General features: G+C 33.8%; 2 protein-coding genes across 3 annotated transcripts; both read left to right on the top strand.

Moving 5' to 3' along the window:
• Nucleotides 1-1,373: 1,373 nt before the first annotated feature.
• LOC132298804 (2-alkenal reductase (NADP(+)-dependent)-like) lies at nt 1,374-16,819 on the top strand. 2 transcript variants are annotated; one of them, XM_059795159.1, is made up of 6 exons: nt 1,374-1,389; nt 10,760-10,980; nt 13,953-14,130; nt 14,724-14,890; nt 15,731-15,813; nt 16,441-16,819. In XM_059795159.1, exons 1-6 carry the CDS (start codon nt 1,374-1,376, stop codon nt 16,817-16,819), a joined length of 1,044 nt encoding a protein of 347 aa, XP_059651142.1. The 2 variants fall into 2 exon arrangements, with proteins under 2 accessions (XP_059651142.1, XP_059651143.1); XM_059795160.1 differs by lacking the exon at nt 1,374-1,389 and having other exon boundaries at nt 10,747-10,980.
• On the top strand, nt 4,427-6,902 carry LOC132298803 (polygalacturonase-like). The gene is made up of 4 exons (XM_059795158.1): nt 4,427-4,867; nt 5,555-5,844; nt 6,204-6,432; nt 6,657-6,902. The coding sequence occupies exons 1-4, from the start codon at nt 4,427-4,429 to the stop codon at nt 6,873-6,875; spliced, it is 1,179 nt and encodes a 392-aa protein (XP_059651141.1). The 3' UTR covers nt 6,876-6,902.
• Nucleotides 16,820-18,470: the final 1,651 nt, after the last annotated feature.

The raw sequence follows: 18,470 nt of genomic DNA, 5'->3' as shown, positions 1-18,470 counted from the left end.
TTTCAACAAAGATGTGATCGAAAAAATAATTCAAAATTTATACCCTTTTGTAGTACAAAAATGAATAAACACAATTCTATAAGAACCGTACTATACAAGCCACAAGACCATGGCTTGAGCCCACCGTGACCTTGTGAGAGGGTCCGCATAAATCGATTCAACTTCTTTTCTTCTTCTTCTTCTTCTTCCTTTTTTTTTTTTTTCACAAAAAATTTTGGGTTAATTACAATGACACCCCCTGAAATTTGTTATGATGACAATCATATACAAATTGGCTCACTTTTGAACGATCACACCCCCTCAGGTTTGCTCCCTTCACAAAGACATCCCTTGACATGGTAAAATGACCTCAATAACCTTTGACTTATGATGGGACACTGAAATTACCAATTTACCCATTTTTCATACCAACCACATACCCACAGAGCCATCGCCGCCATCACCACCGCCTCATCTTTCCTCTTTTCAACCTCTTTCTTTTATACACACACACACATTTGCAATCCAATCCATTCCTACACTACCCAAAACATCCCCAAATTAATCACAATTTTTTTTCCAAACCAATTTTAAAGGAAACCATCGCCCCATTTGGCAACAAATGGGCCACCATTGCCCGCCTCCTCTCGGGTCGAACTGACAAGGCCATATATATCCACTGGAACTCCATTGACGAATGAGATGATGCAAAATCAGATATGGGCTTAATATTGCCATCAACGAAGATGCCAATCTCTGTTCAGCAGAAGTGATATGGCGGAATGCCGAAGCGGAGACGACAGTGGCACCGCCGCCGCAGAAGGCGGATAATCTGTTTGGGCGTTCAGCAAGGAGTTCTTGGCAAGAATACAATCGCCGCCGGTGATGGCCTGAGCAAGGCGTTGGATTACACGCTTCGAGCTTCGAATTGCACCGCCGCCGCAGAAGGCAGATGATCTGTTTGAGCCATTCAGTAAGGGGTTCTTGGCAGGAATACAATCACCGCCGGTGATGGTCTAAGCAAGGCGTTGGATTACACGCTTCGAGCTTCGAATTTGTTCGACTAGTGTGCTGTCGGTGGCGAGCATCTGCGTTATCTCCGGATCACGATTTGTATCAATGATAGAATATAAATTCTTCTTCATTCCAAAAGTTAGAGACAGTGTGTGGAATGAATAGACACACCATTTGTTTAGGGTTAGGTGAGATCTTGATAGAAGGGCAAATGCGTCTTTTAAAAATTCTGATATTTTGTTATTAAAATCAATTAAATACTGATGGGCAATTTTGTCTTTTCAAATCATTTAAGGGCCTGTTTGGATAAAAATTGATCAAAATTCTGATAAGGGGGTGTCATTGTTAAAAAAATGCCAAACTTATATATGACTGTCATTATGGCAAACCTCAGAGGTTGTTATTGTAATTAACCCAAAAATCGAATGAATTTCCACTATTTTAAAAAGAATGAAAACCAATGTAAGTCATCTGAAGCCATTATATTATATTATATTATATTATATTATGTGTGTATATGTGCACGTGTGAAAGATGTTTTGGTAACTTACGCAAATAAAAAGGAAAATGTGGTTAACATGGAGGCGGAGTCCATAGGCTAGAACGGCGGGAATGGAGGCGTTGATCTTGCGCTTAAAGCAACACAAAAGGCCCATACACATATATAATGTGTCTCGGTGGGTGTTTATATACATGTAGATACACAGTTACACACACAAATATATTATATATAATATATTACACATAACATGCACCAGGATAAAGGGAGAGGGAATGGGGGAATGTTTTGAGTTTTATTATGTCACGTTAACGGTCGTCTACCACATATTTGAATTTAACTAACTTTTGAAATTCTCCTATCTCAAGCAATCATAGGCATATATAATTATTATATTTAACGGCCGTACGTGTGCTCATTCATATATTGATGTCTTTTTGAATTTATTAGCTAGGACTTTATTGGAGTTGGAAGCAAAGAAAAGAAAAGCAAAGTGATCTCATATTTGATATAAAAATTAGGTGATTAAAAAAAAAATAAAAATAGATCGAGAGAAAAATGGTGAGTTTTATTGTAATTTTTTTTAATTGTTGGGTGCGTGAAAAGAAACAGGCAGAAATGATAAACGTTTCTTATTTCTTTCTTTTTTATTTTTTTATTTTAAAAATCATATTTTGTGCTTCTCAAATCATAAATTATTATTATTTTTATTTTCTCTTGGGCCAAACCCCCACTCCCCTTTTTCGTGAAGATGTATCATTACTAATATAAACACTTACACCCGTATATTTATGGATGCTCGAATATCTGATCTTTTTTGTGGAGGGAGAAATAGCGCTTATACGGGATATTGAGAAGGATTTTAATTAATAGTATATATATTCTATTTTTTTTTCCTTGTTATTATATTGTAACTAGTGCTACTCTATTATTGAAACAACTTCAAATTCTAAAGTGAGAGGTTTAGAGTTGGACGAGTTAGTGCGTGTATAATATTAAAACCTAGTTTTACTCTTTCAAACTAGTTTTACTCTTCTTTTCTTTTCCATTTTGGTAATCCAAAATCACAAATATAATAGTGCATGTATTACCCATAAGGGGCCAAGTGTTACATAAGGGTCCGCTGGTTTAGACGAAAACTAGTGGTACAAAGTCAAAGTAAAAGAAAGTAAAGTCAGGAAAATTAAGTTTTTAACGTCAATTTGATTAATATAAAGATTTTGCAAGAAAATAATGTAAAATTATTATTTTATGATTTGAAAGAAAATAATGTAAAATTATCATAAAAGAAAGGACAATATTGTAAGTTTACAAAATTTTCTTAAGAAATCAAAAAAAATTTTTTTTGAAAGAAAATTTTATGTAAAAATTAGGTAGTTCTGGAAAGTGATTTTTTTCAAAATTTTCATTTTCCTGCTAACCAAACTCGTAAAATGTTAAAAAAAGAAAAAAAATTCATTTCCATATTTTCTCTTGCTATTTCCATCTAAACAAAGAATTTAAATTTTCAAAAAGATTTAGTTCATGCAGTATCCAATAAAGTTTATTAATTATCATTAAAGTAATTCGAATTACCCTTCAAAAATGAAAAAAGTTATTAAAAATTTATTTTTAATTAATAAAATAGATCCTATCCACTATCCATCAATCAATCAAAGATTAAAGAAAAGTAAAGAATAAAGCAATTTATATAAAAAAATTCCTACATAAGCAATTTATATTTTCTTAATTTAAGCATTATAAATAAATAAATAAATGGTTGGAGAATAAGGAAAAAGAAAAGATAATTAAAGCCACATATAAAATAAAAGAGTAATGCGCAAAAAGTTTAAAGAGCTCCGGCCTATAAAGACACTATTCCTATTTTTAGGGATTTGGGAGAGAGAATTAATTAAGAAAAAATCATTTGCTATAAGGAAACAAATCAAACTTCTTTCTCTCTCCTCTCCACGTTCTCACTTTCTCTCTCTTGGTTAACAAATCAAATCTTACTCATGATATTATGCAAGCCATTAGTGTTGATAGCATTCTTAGACAACATGCAATTTCCAAAGAAGACAATTAAAACACAATTCCTCCCCCTCCTTCATATCTATAGTAATTTCTTCATCAAAGAAATAATGAAAATGACTCAATCAAAGTCTCACCTATATTCGGTAATCGAATTGATGGCATGGAGAGAGAGAAACCAAAAATAGAATGCATGTGGAGAGACTCTTTGACTGAAAGACATATAGTTAACTAAGAGAGAGAAAGAGACAAATTCTTTAAAGGTTAACTAAGAGAGAGAAAGAGACAGATTTGTTAAGGGTGTTAATCAAGAGAGAGAAAGAGAGAACGTGAAGAGAACGTAAAAAGTTTAATTTGTTCCTTTATTGCAAATGATTCTTTCTTAATTAATTATCTTTTCCAAATTCCTAAAAATAAGAATTGTGTGACTTATAAGTGGGAGTTGTTTAAACTTTTTGCGAGAGTACTCTTACAATAACATTATTCTAAAATCAAATTAATTGTATTTCTCTTTCCCTATTTTCGTGGTATAGCCAAACAATACAAAAGTCTTCGTTTTTTTTTTTTCGGAAAGTAAGACAAGTCTTTTCTGTTACACTAATGACTACACTAAATCTAGAAACCAAACAAGACCAGAAGATAATTGGGAAGAATCAAGGAGAAAAAACACACACTCATAAATGCAATTTCAGCTCCAAAGCAAGGACATTTCAGTAATGAAGACCTAAAATGAAAATTGAGTACAAGCAACATACCTCCCAATTTCGGCGCGACTTGCTTACTTTTGGTTTTTACTATCCAAAACATGCATTAAGATCCCACACTATAAATACCGTCCTCAAACCGCTCCAACTCCTCACCATCAACTCCTCTAACTCCTCTTCTCTCTCTATACATACATATATCTATATGGCTCTCCTTCATATGAAAATGTTGCACCCCATGAGTTCTTTTGCTCTAGCACTTTTCATTTTCTTAACCCAATCATCAGCAAATGAAATGACATACAATGTGATGAGTTTAGGAGCCAAATCTGATGGCAAGACTGACTCAACCAAGGCCTTCTTGAGTGCATGGGCTTCAGCTTGTGGCTCGGCAAGCCCGGCTACCATCTACGTGCCGCCGGGGCGGTTCTTGCTTCATGGTGCCCGGTTCGCCGGACCATGCAAGAATGGCGCCATCTTGATACGTATCGATGGAACCCTTGTGGCGCCGTCGGACTACCGGGTGATTGGGAGCGCCGGTAACTGGCTGTTTTTCGAGCGAGTCAGTGGTGTTGCCATCCATGGTGGTACCCTTGATGGCCAAGGCACTGGTTTGTGGTCTTGTAAGGCCTCCGGCAATGGTTGTCCTAGTGGAGCTACGGTATGTTGAACTTACAAAAATACCCTTTTATTAATTTGATTTTTGATAATTTGGATATTTCCTTTACTTAAAAATATTGAATATATACATTCACCATATAGCTTCCTTGATGGTAATTGGTGGGGGAATACTACATTTTCGGTACGGGATGTACTGAATACTTTCCCGGTTTCGTATAGAGGGTATATACACACACAAACACACAGTATGTAACTGAGCAGTAGGTTGAGAAGACAAAGAGGCTATATATCTCAGCGCAGCGCGCTTAGCTTGGGGGTAGTGTTGTCATTTCACGAGGTGGGTGCTTGACTTTTAGGCTGTTACAAACTGTTTTTCCAAATGGATGTAGCTTTATTTCGTTTTTTCCTCCTCTTTCTTGGTTACCAAACGGGAAGTGTCAATCAAGCATTGACAGTTATGGAAAAAAAAGTTTGAAATAAATGTTTTTACTGCGAAGTGGGGTTACGGTTAGGGACTATATTATTACCAATCTGTCATGGTCCACTGATTTCGGGCTTAAAAGGTCAACTAGCTATTTGGTTAATATATTGTGGTTCAATAATTTCGGGCTTCCAAGGTCAAAGCATGGTGTCGTTGATGTTTTAATTCTTCTTCATATCTATATACATATAGAAACAAATATATATATATATATATATATAATTGGGGTTTTTATTTTGTGTGCAGACACTGCGATTTACCAATTCCAACAACATAGAGATGAGTGGATTAACTTCACTTAACAGTCAAATGTTCCACATTGTCATTCATGGCTGCCACAATGTGATGGTGCAAGGAGTGAAAGTCTCGGCCGCCGGAAACAGCCCCAACACTGACGGCATCCACGTGCAATTATCGTCTGGTGTTACCATCTTGAACTCTAGGATTGCCACAGGCGATGACTGTGTCTCAGTTGGCCCCGGCACCTCCAATTTGTGGATTGAAAACGTCGCCTGCGGCCCTGGTCATGGAATCAGGTAGATATATGTATATATACACACATAAATATATATTTATTAGATATATATATAAAGATCATTATTTGGTGTAATTTTAAAAGTTTGAGTTGAATACCGAAAGTTGGCTGAAATTGCATAATGTCTTCAAGTGGACTCTATTTGGGGGTCTTAATACTAAGTAGATATTAAGTATGCCAGACATAATTGGTATATATGTTCGGTCTATAAATATCAATACAACAACTAATTGAGAGCAATTTTTAAAAGAGTGATAAGTGTTTCGTGTAGGAGTCAACAGTGTTAATATTATTTAATTATATAGATTATATGTATAAATATTGTGCTAATATATATGTGGATTTGGGTGTTTGGTGCAGCATTGGAAGTTTGGGCAAGGATTCTCAAGAGCCTGGTGTGCAGAATGTGACAGTTAAAACGGTTACTTTTACCGGTACTGACAATGGTGTCAGGATAAAGACTTGGGGTAGGCCAAGCACTGGATTTGTTAAAGGGGTTCTTTTCCAACATGCCACTATGGTAAATGTCCAAAATCCCGTCATTATCACCCAGAATTACTGCCCCGACAACAAGAACTGCCCCGGCCAGGTAACATTTTTGAAGGGCATTTTTGGAAACTTAAAAATAATAGAAAGGCACACATCAATGTTTGTTTATCATGGCTTTTTGGGCTTATAGGGCCATTCTGTTTGGGCCTTCTGCTTAAATTAGAAAAAAATACTCGATGTACAAAAATAATGTGCTTGTATAAGCTTATATCTTCTTGAAAAATAATTAGTTGTCTCTTTGGCTCTTAATTTTCATTTCTTTAGGTCTCCGGTGTGAAAATTAGCGACGTCACATATCAAGACATTCATGGAACATCGGCGACTGAAGTTGCTGTGAAATTTGACTGTAGTAAGAAGTATCCGTGCAATGGGATAAGATTGGAAGATGTGAAGCTCACCTTCAAGAATCAACCGGCAGAGTCGTCGTGTGCTAATGCCGGTGGAACAATTTCTGGTTTGATTGTGCCAAAGAGCTGCTTGTAGTGGAAAAAGAGAAACTAAGATTCACTACTAAATATAGGTTAAAAAGAAGAAGAGTGAAGAAAAAAAAACAAAACATAAATTTTGGGCCTTCTGGTTCTAAATATGTAGGTTCTTACTTGAGCCTGTGGCGGTATCTATTGGGTTTAACCTGCCCTTGTAAGCACTGTAATCCAAGACCCTTATTGGGTTCTATTTCCACTAATTATTATAAAAATATGTGCTTTTAAGCCTTTATTGAATTTTTATTTTTATTTTATTTATTTATTTTTTTGGTCGTTTAGATCTTTTATTTAACAGAGTATAAGTTCTACAATCACTTGATAGCGTTACTCTAAAATTTAATTAAGTTCATGCCTTTTCATGTTTTTCATCATAATTAAAATCTAAAGATATACTATATTCATGAAATGCTAAACAAATATTTTTTTTCTTTTTTATTTTAACTAAGCAAACGAACAGGAGGAAAAAACAACACAACAGACGGAACAAACAACAACTTCCAATTATTTCAGGAAGGAACTAGTCAAAAAATTAATTTACTTTACTATTGTTCTATGTGTTGGCCGACAAATAGAAAGAGAATCAAATTTTCTTTTATCAATTGTTTTAGTTTTACAAAAATATAATTTTTGTAAAAAAGAAATTGAATAATTTGATTCCACTTGAGAAAGATAAACCTAAAAATAAAAGATTAGAAAAGTAAATGATTTTAAACGAATCAAAATCTCTCAAATTTAAATTAAACAAGATTATTATTTTAGTAACTTATACAACTAGTTATAAATTTGTTATTTAATAAGTGACAATTAAAAGTATTGGTGTGTGTATATATATATATATATATATATATATATATATATATATATATATATGATATTATTGTTGTTATTGACACTCTTACAATACTTTAGTTTATCTTCCTTCCCAATATGCTTAGGGCTCCCGGCCCAATAAAGATTATTATATAATTCTAGATATTTTTCTTGTGAGTATACCATTTTATACGCAAAGAAAAAAGTTTGATAAAAAAATGCTTCATGCATTTTTATTGAACATAAGAGAACATTAGTGATTTTTTTGTTTTGTTTTGTTTTCTCTATTGAATTAATATTATAGATATTATACATGTGTGTATATGTAAAAAAAAATAATAGTGTGTTGCGGTAGTGACCAGGGGCGGAGCTAGGAATTTTAGTTTGAGGGCTGGGGTCAAACTTGTAATATGTAATTAAATTTTATTCATAATATATATACCTCAAGAAATTTTAGAAATGAAAAAAAATGCAACCTTAATAAACAGAAAAAAAAAAACATTAATACGAAAAACAAATATATAGAGAGAAGCAAACGATAATTTTTAAATAAAAAATGAAGAGATAAAGAGAGAGCATAGTTAAAGAATCAATTTTTCTTCGACAATTGTTTAATTATTCAGAAAGTCATTTTGGAGAAACCTTTTGAGTACTTTGATATTACTATTGAAAAAATATATCATTATTATATTTCATGAAAGATTCAGAAAAATAATAATTTTAACTAAATAAAATTACACAAGTTTTATAACTTTAGTAACTTATACAAAAAATTAATAGCCATTCAATTTGTCATTTAGCAAGTGACAATTAGAAATATTAATATATATGATATCATTGTTGTTGTTGGCATTTTGCCATTTATGGCTCCAACATTTTAGTTTCTCCTACCCCTACCTCGCTTTGAGGTGAAAACCTCAAATGACAAAAAAACAGAAACGCTCCAAATGTGATGAAACTTTGATGGGATGACAAGGAAGACGAGAGGAGCGACAAAGCCTCCTACGACCGCCTCCGAAACCAAATTCGAACTTGGCCCCGCAAAACTCAAAGTGTCCAGAACCAAAAACAAAACCAAGGGTTTTGAAGTCTTGGTGTCCCCGACGTAAAACCCTCTTATGGTGAGTCAAGAATACTAACCCTAACTCACCTCAACCTCACAATGCTTGGAAATGAAAATGGGGACAAGGGATTTGAAGGTTTTAGTGTCCCCGACGATTCTAGCTCGCTCCCTCCTATGGCAAATTAAGAAGGTGAGTGGAAGGCATGGAAAAGTAAGCTCAAAGCTTGAGCGACAATGGTGGAAGCAAGGCGAGAGGAAGAAGAATAAGATAAGGAGAAAAAGGTGGCTAAAAGAAGATGATATAAATCAAACACACACATCCTAGGATTACCTCACACACACACAACCATCTCCACCTTCCATTTGTCAACAATCTAACCATCCACATGGAACCAATCAAACCCCAACTCTTGTCCCAATTAAAACACAACACATGACACTAACTTTCATAATTTGTACAACAATCCCTCCATGAAAATGTCTAAAAAGGTAATCGCACCATTGCCCCAAACGAAAATATCTTCAAAAAATAATTGCACAAGTACCATCGAAATGGAAATGCCAAAAAAATATAATTGCACAAATACACCCAAGTAACAAAAAGTAAAAAGTATACAAGTGCAAAATAAATCCGTAATGACGCGAAGGTAAAATACGTAAGGATAAAATGAAAGAAGTGTCGGGAACTATTCCCGAGCACTTGACTCCGTCAGGTCTAACAAGACTCGAACCCGAAAGATAAATGAAAAAAAAAATAAAAATGAAAAAGAGATAGGTTCTCAGAACATCCTTTTCCCATTGATGCACATTGAGTTTTATGTGTGAATACAATGTAGCACACCTCAAATTATATTGCCTAGATCATCCCTATTTGGGTGAGGGAGGTAGTATTGATTGTTCTACTTGCTGGTGGATTTATGTACTTTGTAGAAAGAAATAATGAGATCTGTCGTTTACTATTTAAGAACTTGTTTTGTCATCAATGGGAAGGTAAAAAAAAAAAAAAAAAAAGGTACTCACACACCCCCTCCGAGGAGGAATCCCTCTTGAGAGCTGGTATTTTACAAGGCAGGGCCTAAGTCTTTTCTTTTTCAACTACCCAAATCCTTGAGGTCATGCATGTCTTACTTTGATATTACATTTTTGTTTTTTTTCGTTTTTCTAACTACTTTTGAATATATATGGTTTTTATGGACTATACAAAAATTATACACAGAGGTTAGATTTTTAAAACTTAGTTTTATTCTTTAAATGCATCATCAAATCATTCACCAAACATTCAACTTTTTTTAGGACGAACATTTTAGGTTCTTAAGCAACCATCTCTCCCGAATGACAGGCAGTCAAGAATATAGAATAGTTAATCTTGTCTACTAATATGCAGTGTTCAAAATTATTATCAATGAACTAATCCAACTTCAGAGTAAATCTAGTCAACATAAGAATGCAACTCTGACTACTTTTTTTTTATTTTTAACATAAGAATAAAACATCTACTATTTCGAAAGTGCAATGTTACATTAATTTATGATGCATTCTTCAAACAAAGTACTAAAAATCATTAACAAATCAAATACAATGCAAGTGACGTAAGTGCTAAAGTATATGCATGCAGTGAACTTGTGAAGTTACGTGGTCGTTTTGGGTGCTAGAAAAATCAAGAACCAAGCCACCTTGTGAGTGACGCGAGTGATGAGCATTTAAGAACTTTTTCTTTTACATTTCAGTACATACTCTCCCAAACAGTTCTGTCCAGATTCCACCCCCCAAAGGGGTTCTCTCGTCATTTCACGTAACTAATTATCTCTTTTTTATTTTTTATTTTTTATTTTAACACAACTACAAATCAAAAGGGTAAAAGTAAAACCACAGTAATGCATCATCTGCTATAAATAGAGCAATTCTCGTCCAGACTAATTTCATGTATAAATATCGAATGTACTGATTATTCGCACCCATATATATAGAGAGAGAGAGTGTGTGTGTTTGAATCACAATGGCGGAAAGAGAAGAAGTGAGAAACAAACAGGTGTTATTGAAAGAGTATACAAGTGGCTTCCCAAAAGAGAGTGATATGTATATAAGCACTGATACTACCATATGTTTGAAGGTGCCACAAGGTTCTAATGGGGTTTTGGTGAAGAATCTGTACTTATCATGCGACCCTAAAATGCGACTTCTAATGCAAAAAACCGAAGGCCTTGACTTGCCTTCCTTCACCCCTGGTTCTGTATGTCTCTCTCTCTCTTTCTCTCTCTCTCTCTATATATATGTGTGTTTCTGTGTTAATTATATGATTACTCAGAGACTGTTTTGGGTTTTTATTTCATATAAATGCAGAAACAATGCTTTTGTTAACATTGTTGTGTTGTACAGCATGGACTTTTTTCTTCTTTTTCTTTTTCTTTTTTTGAAAGGTGAATTATAGCATGGTCTGTAATTAAATTTGTTGCACAAATGAAAAATGCTTTACATGACTGAAAAAAAAAGAAAAAAAGTGAAGAAATTACAAGTTACTCCTATTTTTAAATTTTAAAGAAATAACTGCTAATTTATTTTACTTTTAAAAGTAGAATCCTACTTTTAACATATATATACTGAGTATTAAAATGTTATTTGATTACTCAATTTTGCGTCTAATTTTCTTATTTAACCAAGTATGTTTGATAATGTAATTTGAATATTACTTAAAATAAAATGAAGTAAAATTTTAAGTGATAATGACATCACTTATCACTTAATAATGAACAATAAAAATTTAAAAATATTTATTTTTTAAATACCACTTAAAAAATTACACTTAAAATCCAGTCTGTAAAATTTTCAGTACTTAATTTCCAGTTTTATCAAACATCACACTTCAGAATTCTATTAACGAATTTTTTCTTTTTTTCCAGCTTTGTCCAACATTGTCCTTTCTTACAAATGTCTTGAGTGTTTTTTTTATTATTAAAATACTACCATGTCAACCAATAAAATAATTCAAGCTTGTTATTTTGGTTTATACTGATGATGGTGATTACGGGCAAAAATGGAGACGAAATATCAAAGCTCAAACTATTTTACATATGCAAATAAGGATTACGATTTAAGAAAAATTACGGTCAAGGACTATATCAATTCATAAAAAGAACAATTCACATGAATCTCTATTCCCTTTCCAACACCTTTACCTTTAATTTTTAAAATTAGTATCAATCTACAATAATATTGAAAAACATAGTTTTAATTGCCCCCAAATTTAGCAAGTTTTAAACATATTTAACAAGTTATTAGAATTCAACCAATTGAAATAAAAATAAATATTAAGGCTTCACATTTTTTTTGATTAGGTGAATTCATGTACCATTAATAAATTATTTGAAATATGTAATGTTTTTTTTTTTTTTTTTATTTATTTATTTTTTTTATTTATAGTTAAAGGTAAGCTTGTATTGAAGATAAAATAGATACATGAAGCCCTCAAAGAAGAGGGGAAAACAAAATCACATGAAGGCCAAGACCATTAATAGAGACAAAAAGACAACAAAAGGTTAAAAGACCTATACAATACACAGCAACCATTGAAACATGGCAAAAACCAAGTCTTGTTTCTTGTGAACAAAGAAGGGAGACACTGCTATCTTCCAATCACAGCTTCTTGTACCTTCCAGAATCTTGAAAACCAGTGATTCAGCTTTAAGTAATCAACCAAGAGTGCCCATAAGCTGCTCCACAAGCCTGTGCAAACAAATTGTGAAGATCACCCTCAGCTGAAATCCCCCTTAGCTCTGCCCAGTTTTTTAACTTAATTGCTACTAGTTTAGCTCGAACACAAGATTTGACTTGTGAGAAGATGTGATTAGGGCTGGAGTATGCATTTCTTAATGCTCTTCTATTTCTCTCCAACCAGAGATAGTAGATTGCTACAGACAACAAAACTTTATGAACTAAAAATCTTCCAGAAGACCAATGAGTTGAGCACCAGTTAATCAGCTCATTCTAGCAGTTGGGTAGAATATAGAATCTTGCAACCTCTTGTATAGCCATCCAAACATGTGAACTGAAACAACATTTGAAGAACAAATGATCCATTGATTCATTCTCAGCCATACATAGATAACACTTGTTAATATAATGCTTGTGAAGCAAAGGCTTTGAATCCAATGTATACAGTCTACCTCTAACAGCAAGCCAGACAATGCAACTATGTTTAGGGATGTGATGTTTGAACCAAATTAATTTGTGCCAAATAAAGGATGGAGAAGGAGGGGCAAAGTAAGCAATAGTTTGGTAGAATGAGTAAGCTCCAGAGGAACTAGGCAACCAATGAATACTATCCATTTGCTCTGAAGGAGATTGTAAAGAGTACAGCTGAGAAAGGAAATTAACAGACTGAAAAAATTGAGGGTAAGCTTGAGATATAGGGATCATCCAATGTCCATTGGAAATTAGGCTATCAACTGTGGCTGAGGAGTCCAGTTGAAGAATTTCCAAGTCATTTAATCCCAACTGATTTACAATTGGGCCCTTTGGAAGCCAAAAGTCCAGCCAAAACTTTGTGTCCTTTCCGCAGCCAACCTTAAAATAAATGATACTTCTAGCCATTTCTCTGAGCTTCAACAGGTTCCTCCAAAAACCAGAGTTGAGTGAGGTTGCCTTTAGGTACCAGAAACTCTTCTCTTTAATGTTGTGGCTTGAATTTGGTGTCGTCACATTGCAACCCGTTTATGACTCGATGTTCCGTTGAATCCCAATAAATGTTTTGACTTGTTTTTACTTATCAGTCGTGGATCTTAAATATTGAGAGACACTAAAAATCACAAAAAAGAGTATGAAACTGAGAGTTAGGGTTTGGTGGCTATAACTTGTAGTCTCTAAATTTTTGCATAGTGAAAATTTTCACTGGATTTTTACCGTAGATGTAGGCTTTGCCGAATCACACTAAATCTCTATGTTCTTTGTGTGTGGCATGTTTATTTTTTGTTGTGTGTCGTTATTGTTGCTTGGGTTTGTCACTTTGTCGTAACAAGATTGGAATACATTAGTACATGCTTGGTAGAGATACGTAATTTTTTAGAGTTCAAAATTGGTTGATTCAATCTTGCAAGGAAATATCAAATGGATAAATCACATCGCATGCACGTTCACTCTGATTGACATGCTGCAGGTTCTTAAAGTCTTAAACTTGTGTATATGACTCTTCATGGTGAAAATATGTAGGTGTTAACTGGGGAAGGAGTAGCAAAAGTTTTGGATTCAGGACACCCAAACTTCAAGAAGGGTGACTTCGTTTGGGGAACAACTAGATGGGAAGAGTACAGTCTCATTACAGAACCTGATTCCCTTTTCAAAATTGAACATACTGATGTACCTCTTTCATACTATACAGGAATTTTGGGTAAGTATGTAGCCTTTTGCCATTAAAATTTAAATATTTGCAACTGATATATAACTAATATGATTTGTATAGTCTGACATAATGCCAAATAAACTCTCATTTAAGGGGATACATGCAATCCATTGTGTATGCCTATATGACAATCCTTGGAATTTCTTCTTGTTGCAAAAATTAATGAACCGTAAAAGAAAACAATCACACAAATAAGAACATGCAGATTTATGTGGTTCACTTAAAACTTGAGTTAGGCTCACGAAGTCATCGGGATTTCACTATGATGAAGTACTGCAAAATGAAATAGAGTTTAGAATGATTTTCCACGGCCTCACTATACTCCTATAAAATTAGAGTTACAAAATAAGTGTGAAAATAAAATAACACCCAGCCAACTTACACACATGCACCAACAATTACCCTTTATAGGGACTCAAACCCTCAAAGTTCCACTTTAGAAGCAGAGTACTAAAATTTTGGTTAATCGCAAATATGTCAGTAGTATTATATAGTATTAGAATTAGATGCATCTTTCTCATAGTTTTGTCATTAATATTTCTAATGCCCCATCTAATTTTTGTGCATTTGTTTCTTATTAGGTATGCCCGGAATGACTGCTTATTTTGGTTTTTATGAGATTTGTAATCCTAAGAAAGGAGAATATGTGTTTGTCTCTGCAGCATCTGGTGCAGTTGGTCAGCTCGTTGGGCAGTTTGCAAAGTTGATGGGCTGCCATGTTGTTGGAAGTGCCGGAAGTAAAGAAAAGGTGAGTCTTGTCTATGTACCATTTCATTCTTTCACTAGCCATTCTCTGGTGGATGCTTCAGTTACATATTTGACAGTCTTCATTAATTAACAATGGGTATCCTCATCTTGTCATGTATGTTGTATTGTCATTCGAAATTGTGATTGAATCAATTTCCCTGCAATGATTCGCTTTCTTACTTGATTGTCTTTGCCATTGGTTCTTGACATTTTTCATTGAATAATTTCAAAACCACATATAATCCTGATATTGAACAATTTTGTACAATTCATGGACTTCAAATTTTTGTCGTAATATGTGCCCCTCATTCAATGAAAATATTGAGGTTTTGTTTGAACTACTAATTTAAAATGATAAGAATTTGAGTTTCAATTGACAAATATTGACTATTGGAGTAAAACTGGGAGAGATGGGAGACAGGATATAGTAGTAGTAGTAGGAGAATTACCAACTTGTCTCTGTGCAACGAATGCTTTCATGGGACGAATTCTAAATAACTTCCTTCACCTTGTTTATTTTAAATACACCAAAAAGCTCTTAAACCATCCATGGATATTGATGAAATCCAAATCTTAGCTACAACTCTGAATGACCAAATAGAAATCCATCAATCAGAAGTCAGCCTAATAAATACTAGCTATTTGTGTGGATGGAAACTTAATTGCTAGAAACTAGATTGACAAATTTCAGAAGGAATGAAGTATCCAAATGTAGATGTTTTAGCTTCACTAAATTTATTCATTATGGATTTATTTTTTTTGGGCACGAGTATTGTGGTTAGAGGATTCAATTGTTCTTAACAATCTCTAACCTGTTAGTTTCGCTTTTATTTTGAGTAAGGTTGATCTGTTGAAGAACAAATTTGGTTTCGGTGATGCATTCAATTACAAAGAAGAGCATGACTTGGATGCAGCTTTGAAAAGGTCGGAACCTTTATTTTTCATAGTGAAGTACAAAATATAGCTTTAAAACTCAAGGGCATGAGTTAGACGCCTTAGTACGTCATTTTTTTTTTTGTGTTGTAAATACTATTCTTCTTGCTAATCCATCATTCTGTATGAGATTCGATCGTCAACACCATAAAAACATTAAAAGATTAGATTGTCATTACTTACAAAAACACAAGACAGAGAGATTCATCATTTCTCAAATTGTACTGATCCTTTCTGAGATGGTCACATAGAACTCTAGAATAAAAATTGACTAGTAATATTATGAATTTTGGTTTGAAACATGTATAATAAAAGAAACCAAGCAAGTGCTATTAAATAAATCACCCCAAGAAAGAGGACAGAATTTTTGAAATTAAGTAAATTTGTGATCGGTCTATATAGTTGAACAACAAAATCATATGTATATGCTACGTAGTATATTATTTGCACAAATGTTTATGCAATACCAACTGAATTGTATGTCTGGAAATCTTTTTATTCAATAATTTAAAATTGTAGTATCATTTTAAAAACATTGAAATGTTATTTTATCTCTTGTCTCTTTATGCAAAAGTGCTTCAAACACTGAATGCGATTATTATATTATTCTGTTGCTAGGTACTGTCCTGAAGGCATTGACATTTACTTTGAAAATGTTGGTGGAACGATGCTGGACGCAGTGCTCCTTAACATGAGGGACCATGGCAGGATTGCTGGCTGCGGAATGGTCTCAGAATACAATCTTGATAAACCCGTAGGAGTGAAAAACTTGATGTACATCATCTACAAGCGAGTTCGTATAGAAGGATTTAGAGTTTATGATTACTATCCCCAATATTCTAAGTTTTTGGATGCTGTTTTGCCATTTATTAGAGAAGGGAAGATAACATACGCGGAAGACAGTGTTGAAGGCCTTGAGAGTGGTCCTGCAGCTCTTCTAGGACTTTTCAGTGGCCGTAACGTCGGAAAACAATTAGTTGTAGTTGCTCGTGAATGATTAATAAAACCTTCTGGTGCTCCGTTTCCACAAATTATATTTGTTGGGATCATCCCTGCATGGTGTGAGGGAGGGAGTATGAATTGTTCTATTTGCAGGTGGTTTTAAGTACTTTGTAAAAAGAAAGAATAAGATTAAATGATAGGTGGTGAAGTGTTAATTGTCTTTGAAGTTCTCTTTCTTCACATAAAGATTGTCCTTGTCTATTTATACATTCACAGGGATGAGGTTTCTTTCCTTTTTCTCTTCATCGGCCAAGAGTACTGTTTTGTGATTAGGGACGGAGCCAGGATTTGGGCTCAGGAGGGGCACAACCACAATTTTTGGTTTGTATATGCACCTATACATACAAAGGCTAATAACAAACTCAAGGGTGCATTTTGTGATATTAAAAAAGATATATATGATATTTTGTGCTATTATAAGAAAGTGGAGGGGCATTATTAGCTGCCTCCATCCCTGTTTGTGATGTTATCAAATAAAATTGTAGAAATTCAAACATGTTCATGCATGTCAATGGACAAATATAGTCTCCCGTAGAACAGTGAATCATATCTTGCTAGTTCAAAAAAGTTAGGAATGTTCTTTACAAAAAGGTTAGGATGTTTAGTCAAACCCTAATTAAATTTGGATTGAGATTTTTCAACCCAAATCTAACCTTAATTGTAAAAATGATTGCCTAAGCCCACAAAAAATTGGGCTAGTCTCGAGTTGGGTTCGGGTTGCCAAACCTATATTGCACCCTTAATAAAACTAAAATTAATTTTAGAGACAGTTAGATTTTAGTCACCATTTCTAAACAAAATTGTGACCATAAAGTTAATGAAAAATTGTAATGTCGCGGATTTTTCTAGATTTTTTTGAATTTTTTTTATTTTTCGTGCCTCGTTTTGAGTGCCGCGTGGACTTCAAGAGCCGTTTAGGTTATTTCTTGAGCCAAGGGTTTTAGAGAAGCATTTTTATTTGTTTTAAGTAATTTAGAGGCTACTAGATTATTTTTAGAATTTTTTTCGAAAGTTGAGACAATTTATGGATTTGGGAACTTCTCCTGGTTTGGACATTTGCGTTGAGGGGCATTGTGGTCTTTTTGCACATATGTACATACACCTAAGTAAATGGCATTGCAATGCATTTACTATAACCTAGAAGAGTTTTTATAGTACATACTAATAACATGAAACGGTAGTAAGTGCTACTTTCATTTGTAGTCACAATATAATATACAACGTATATAATTAAAACTTAGCATATATCATCTGGATAAATACCACAATGCTGATTAATTATGCGAGTGGTATCCTCAAATATCTTTCCTTTTTTGCTTCAGTTTTGCGTTCCACTTCTGTTAAAACAGTGTGGTTTTTCTTCTGAGAGACAGAGATAAATAATGACTATCCTGATTATGATAGTTGCTTCTATCATGGTCATAACCATGACCACTACCACGTTCATATAAAGGAAAGAGGATACATTCACTTCAGGGAATGTTTATATAACCACTAACAAAGTGACATAATACTCCCCCTTGATGTCCACTCAATTAAATCAAGATGCATAAAATGGAGCATAATTGATATTGCTAATGCGGGAACAAAACATTATCAATATTAATTTTGTTTTTCGTCACATAAATTTAAATGGGAGTTTCTTT

This window comes from Cornus florida, unplaced genomic scaffold, assembly GCF_030987335.1.
Source record: "Cornus florida cultivar Cherokee Brave unplaced genomic scaffold, ASM3098733v1 CherokeeBrave_3.0.0_Hap2_Chr03, whole genome shotgun sequence".
NCBI classification, from domain to species: domain Eukaryota; kingdom Viridiplantae; phylum Streptophyta; class Magnoliopsida; order Cornales; family Cornaceae; genus Cornus; species Cornus florida.
Note: the sequence above shows the minus strand (reverse complement) of the source record. Positions and strands in the feature narration are given on the sequence as shown.

Bases quoted from the DNA above. Each gene is read 5' to 3' on its own strand.
- LOC132298803 (XM_059795158.1), top strand. From the start codon at position 4,427: ATGAAAATGTTGCACCCCATGAGTTCTTTTGCTCTAGCACTTTTCATT. The intron at 4,868-5,554 runs GTATGTTGAACT...TTTTGTGTGCAG, and splicing joins GTTGTCCTAGTGGAGCTACG to ACACTGCGATTTACCAATTC. The intron at 5,845-6,203 runs GTAGATATATGT...TGTTTGGTGCAG, and splicing joins GGCCCTGGTCATGGAATCAG to CATTGGAAGTTTGGGCAAGG.
- LOC132298804 (XM_059795159.1), top strand. The intron at 14,891-15,730 runs GTGAGTCTTGTC...ATTTTGAGTAAG, and splicing joins GTGCCGGAAGTAAAGAAAAG to GTTGATCTGTTGAAGAACAA. The intron at 15,814-16,440 runs GTCGGAACCTTT...TTCTGTTGCTAG, and splicing joins TTGGATGCAGCTTTGAAAAG to GTACTGTCCTGAAGGCATTG.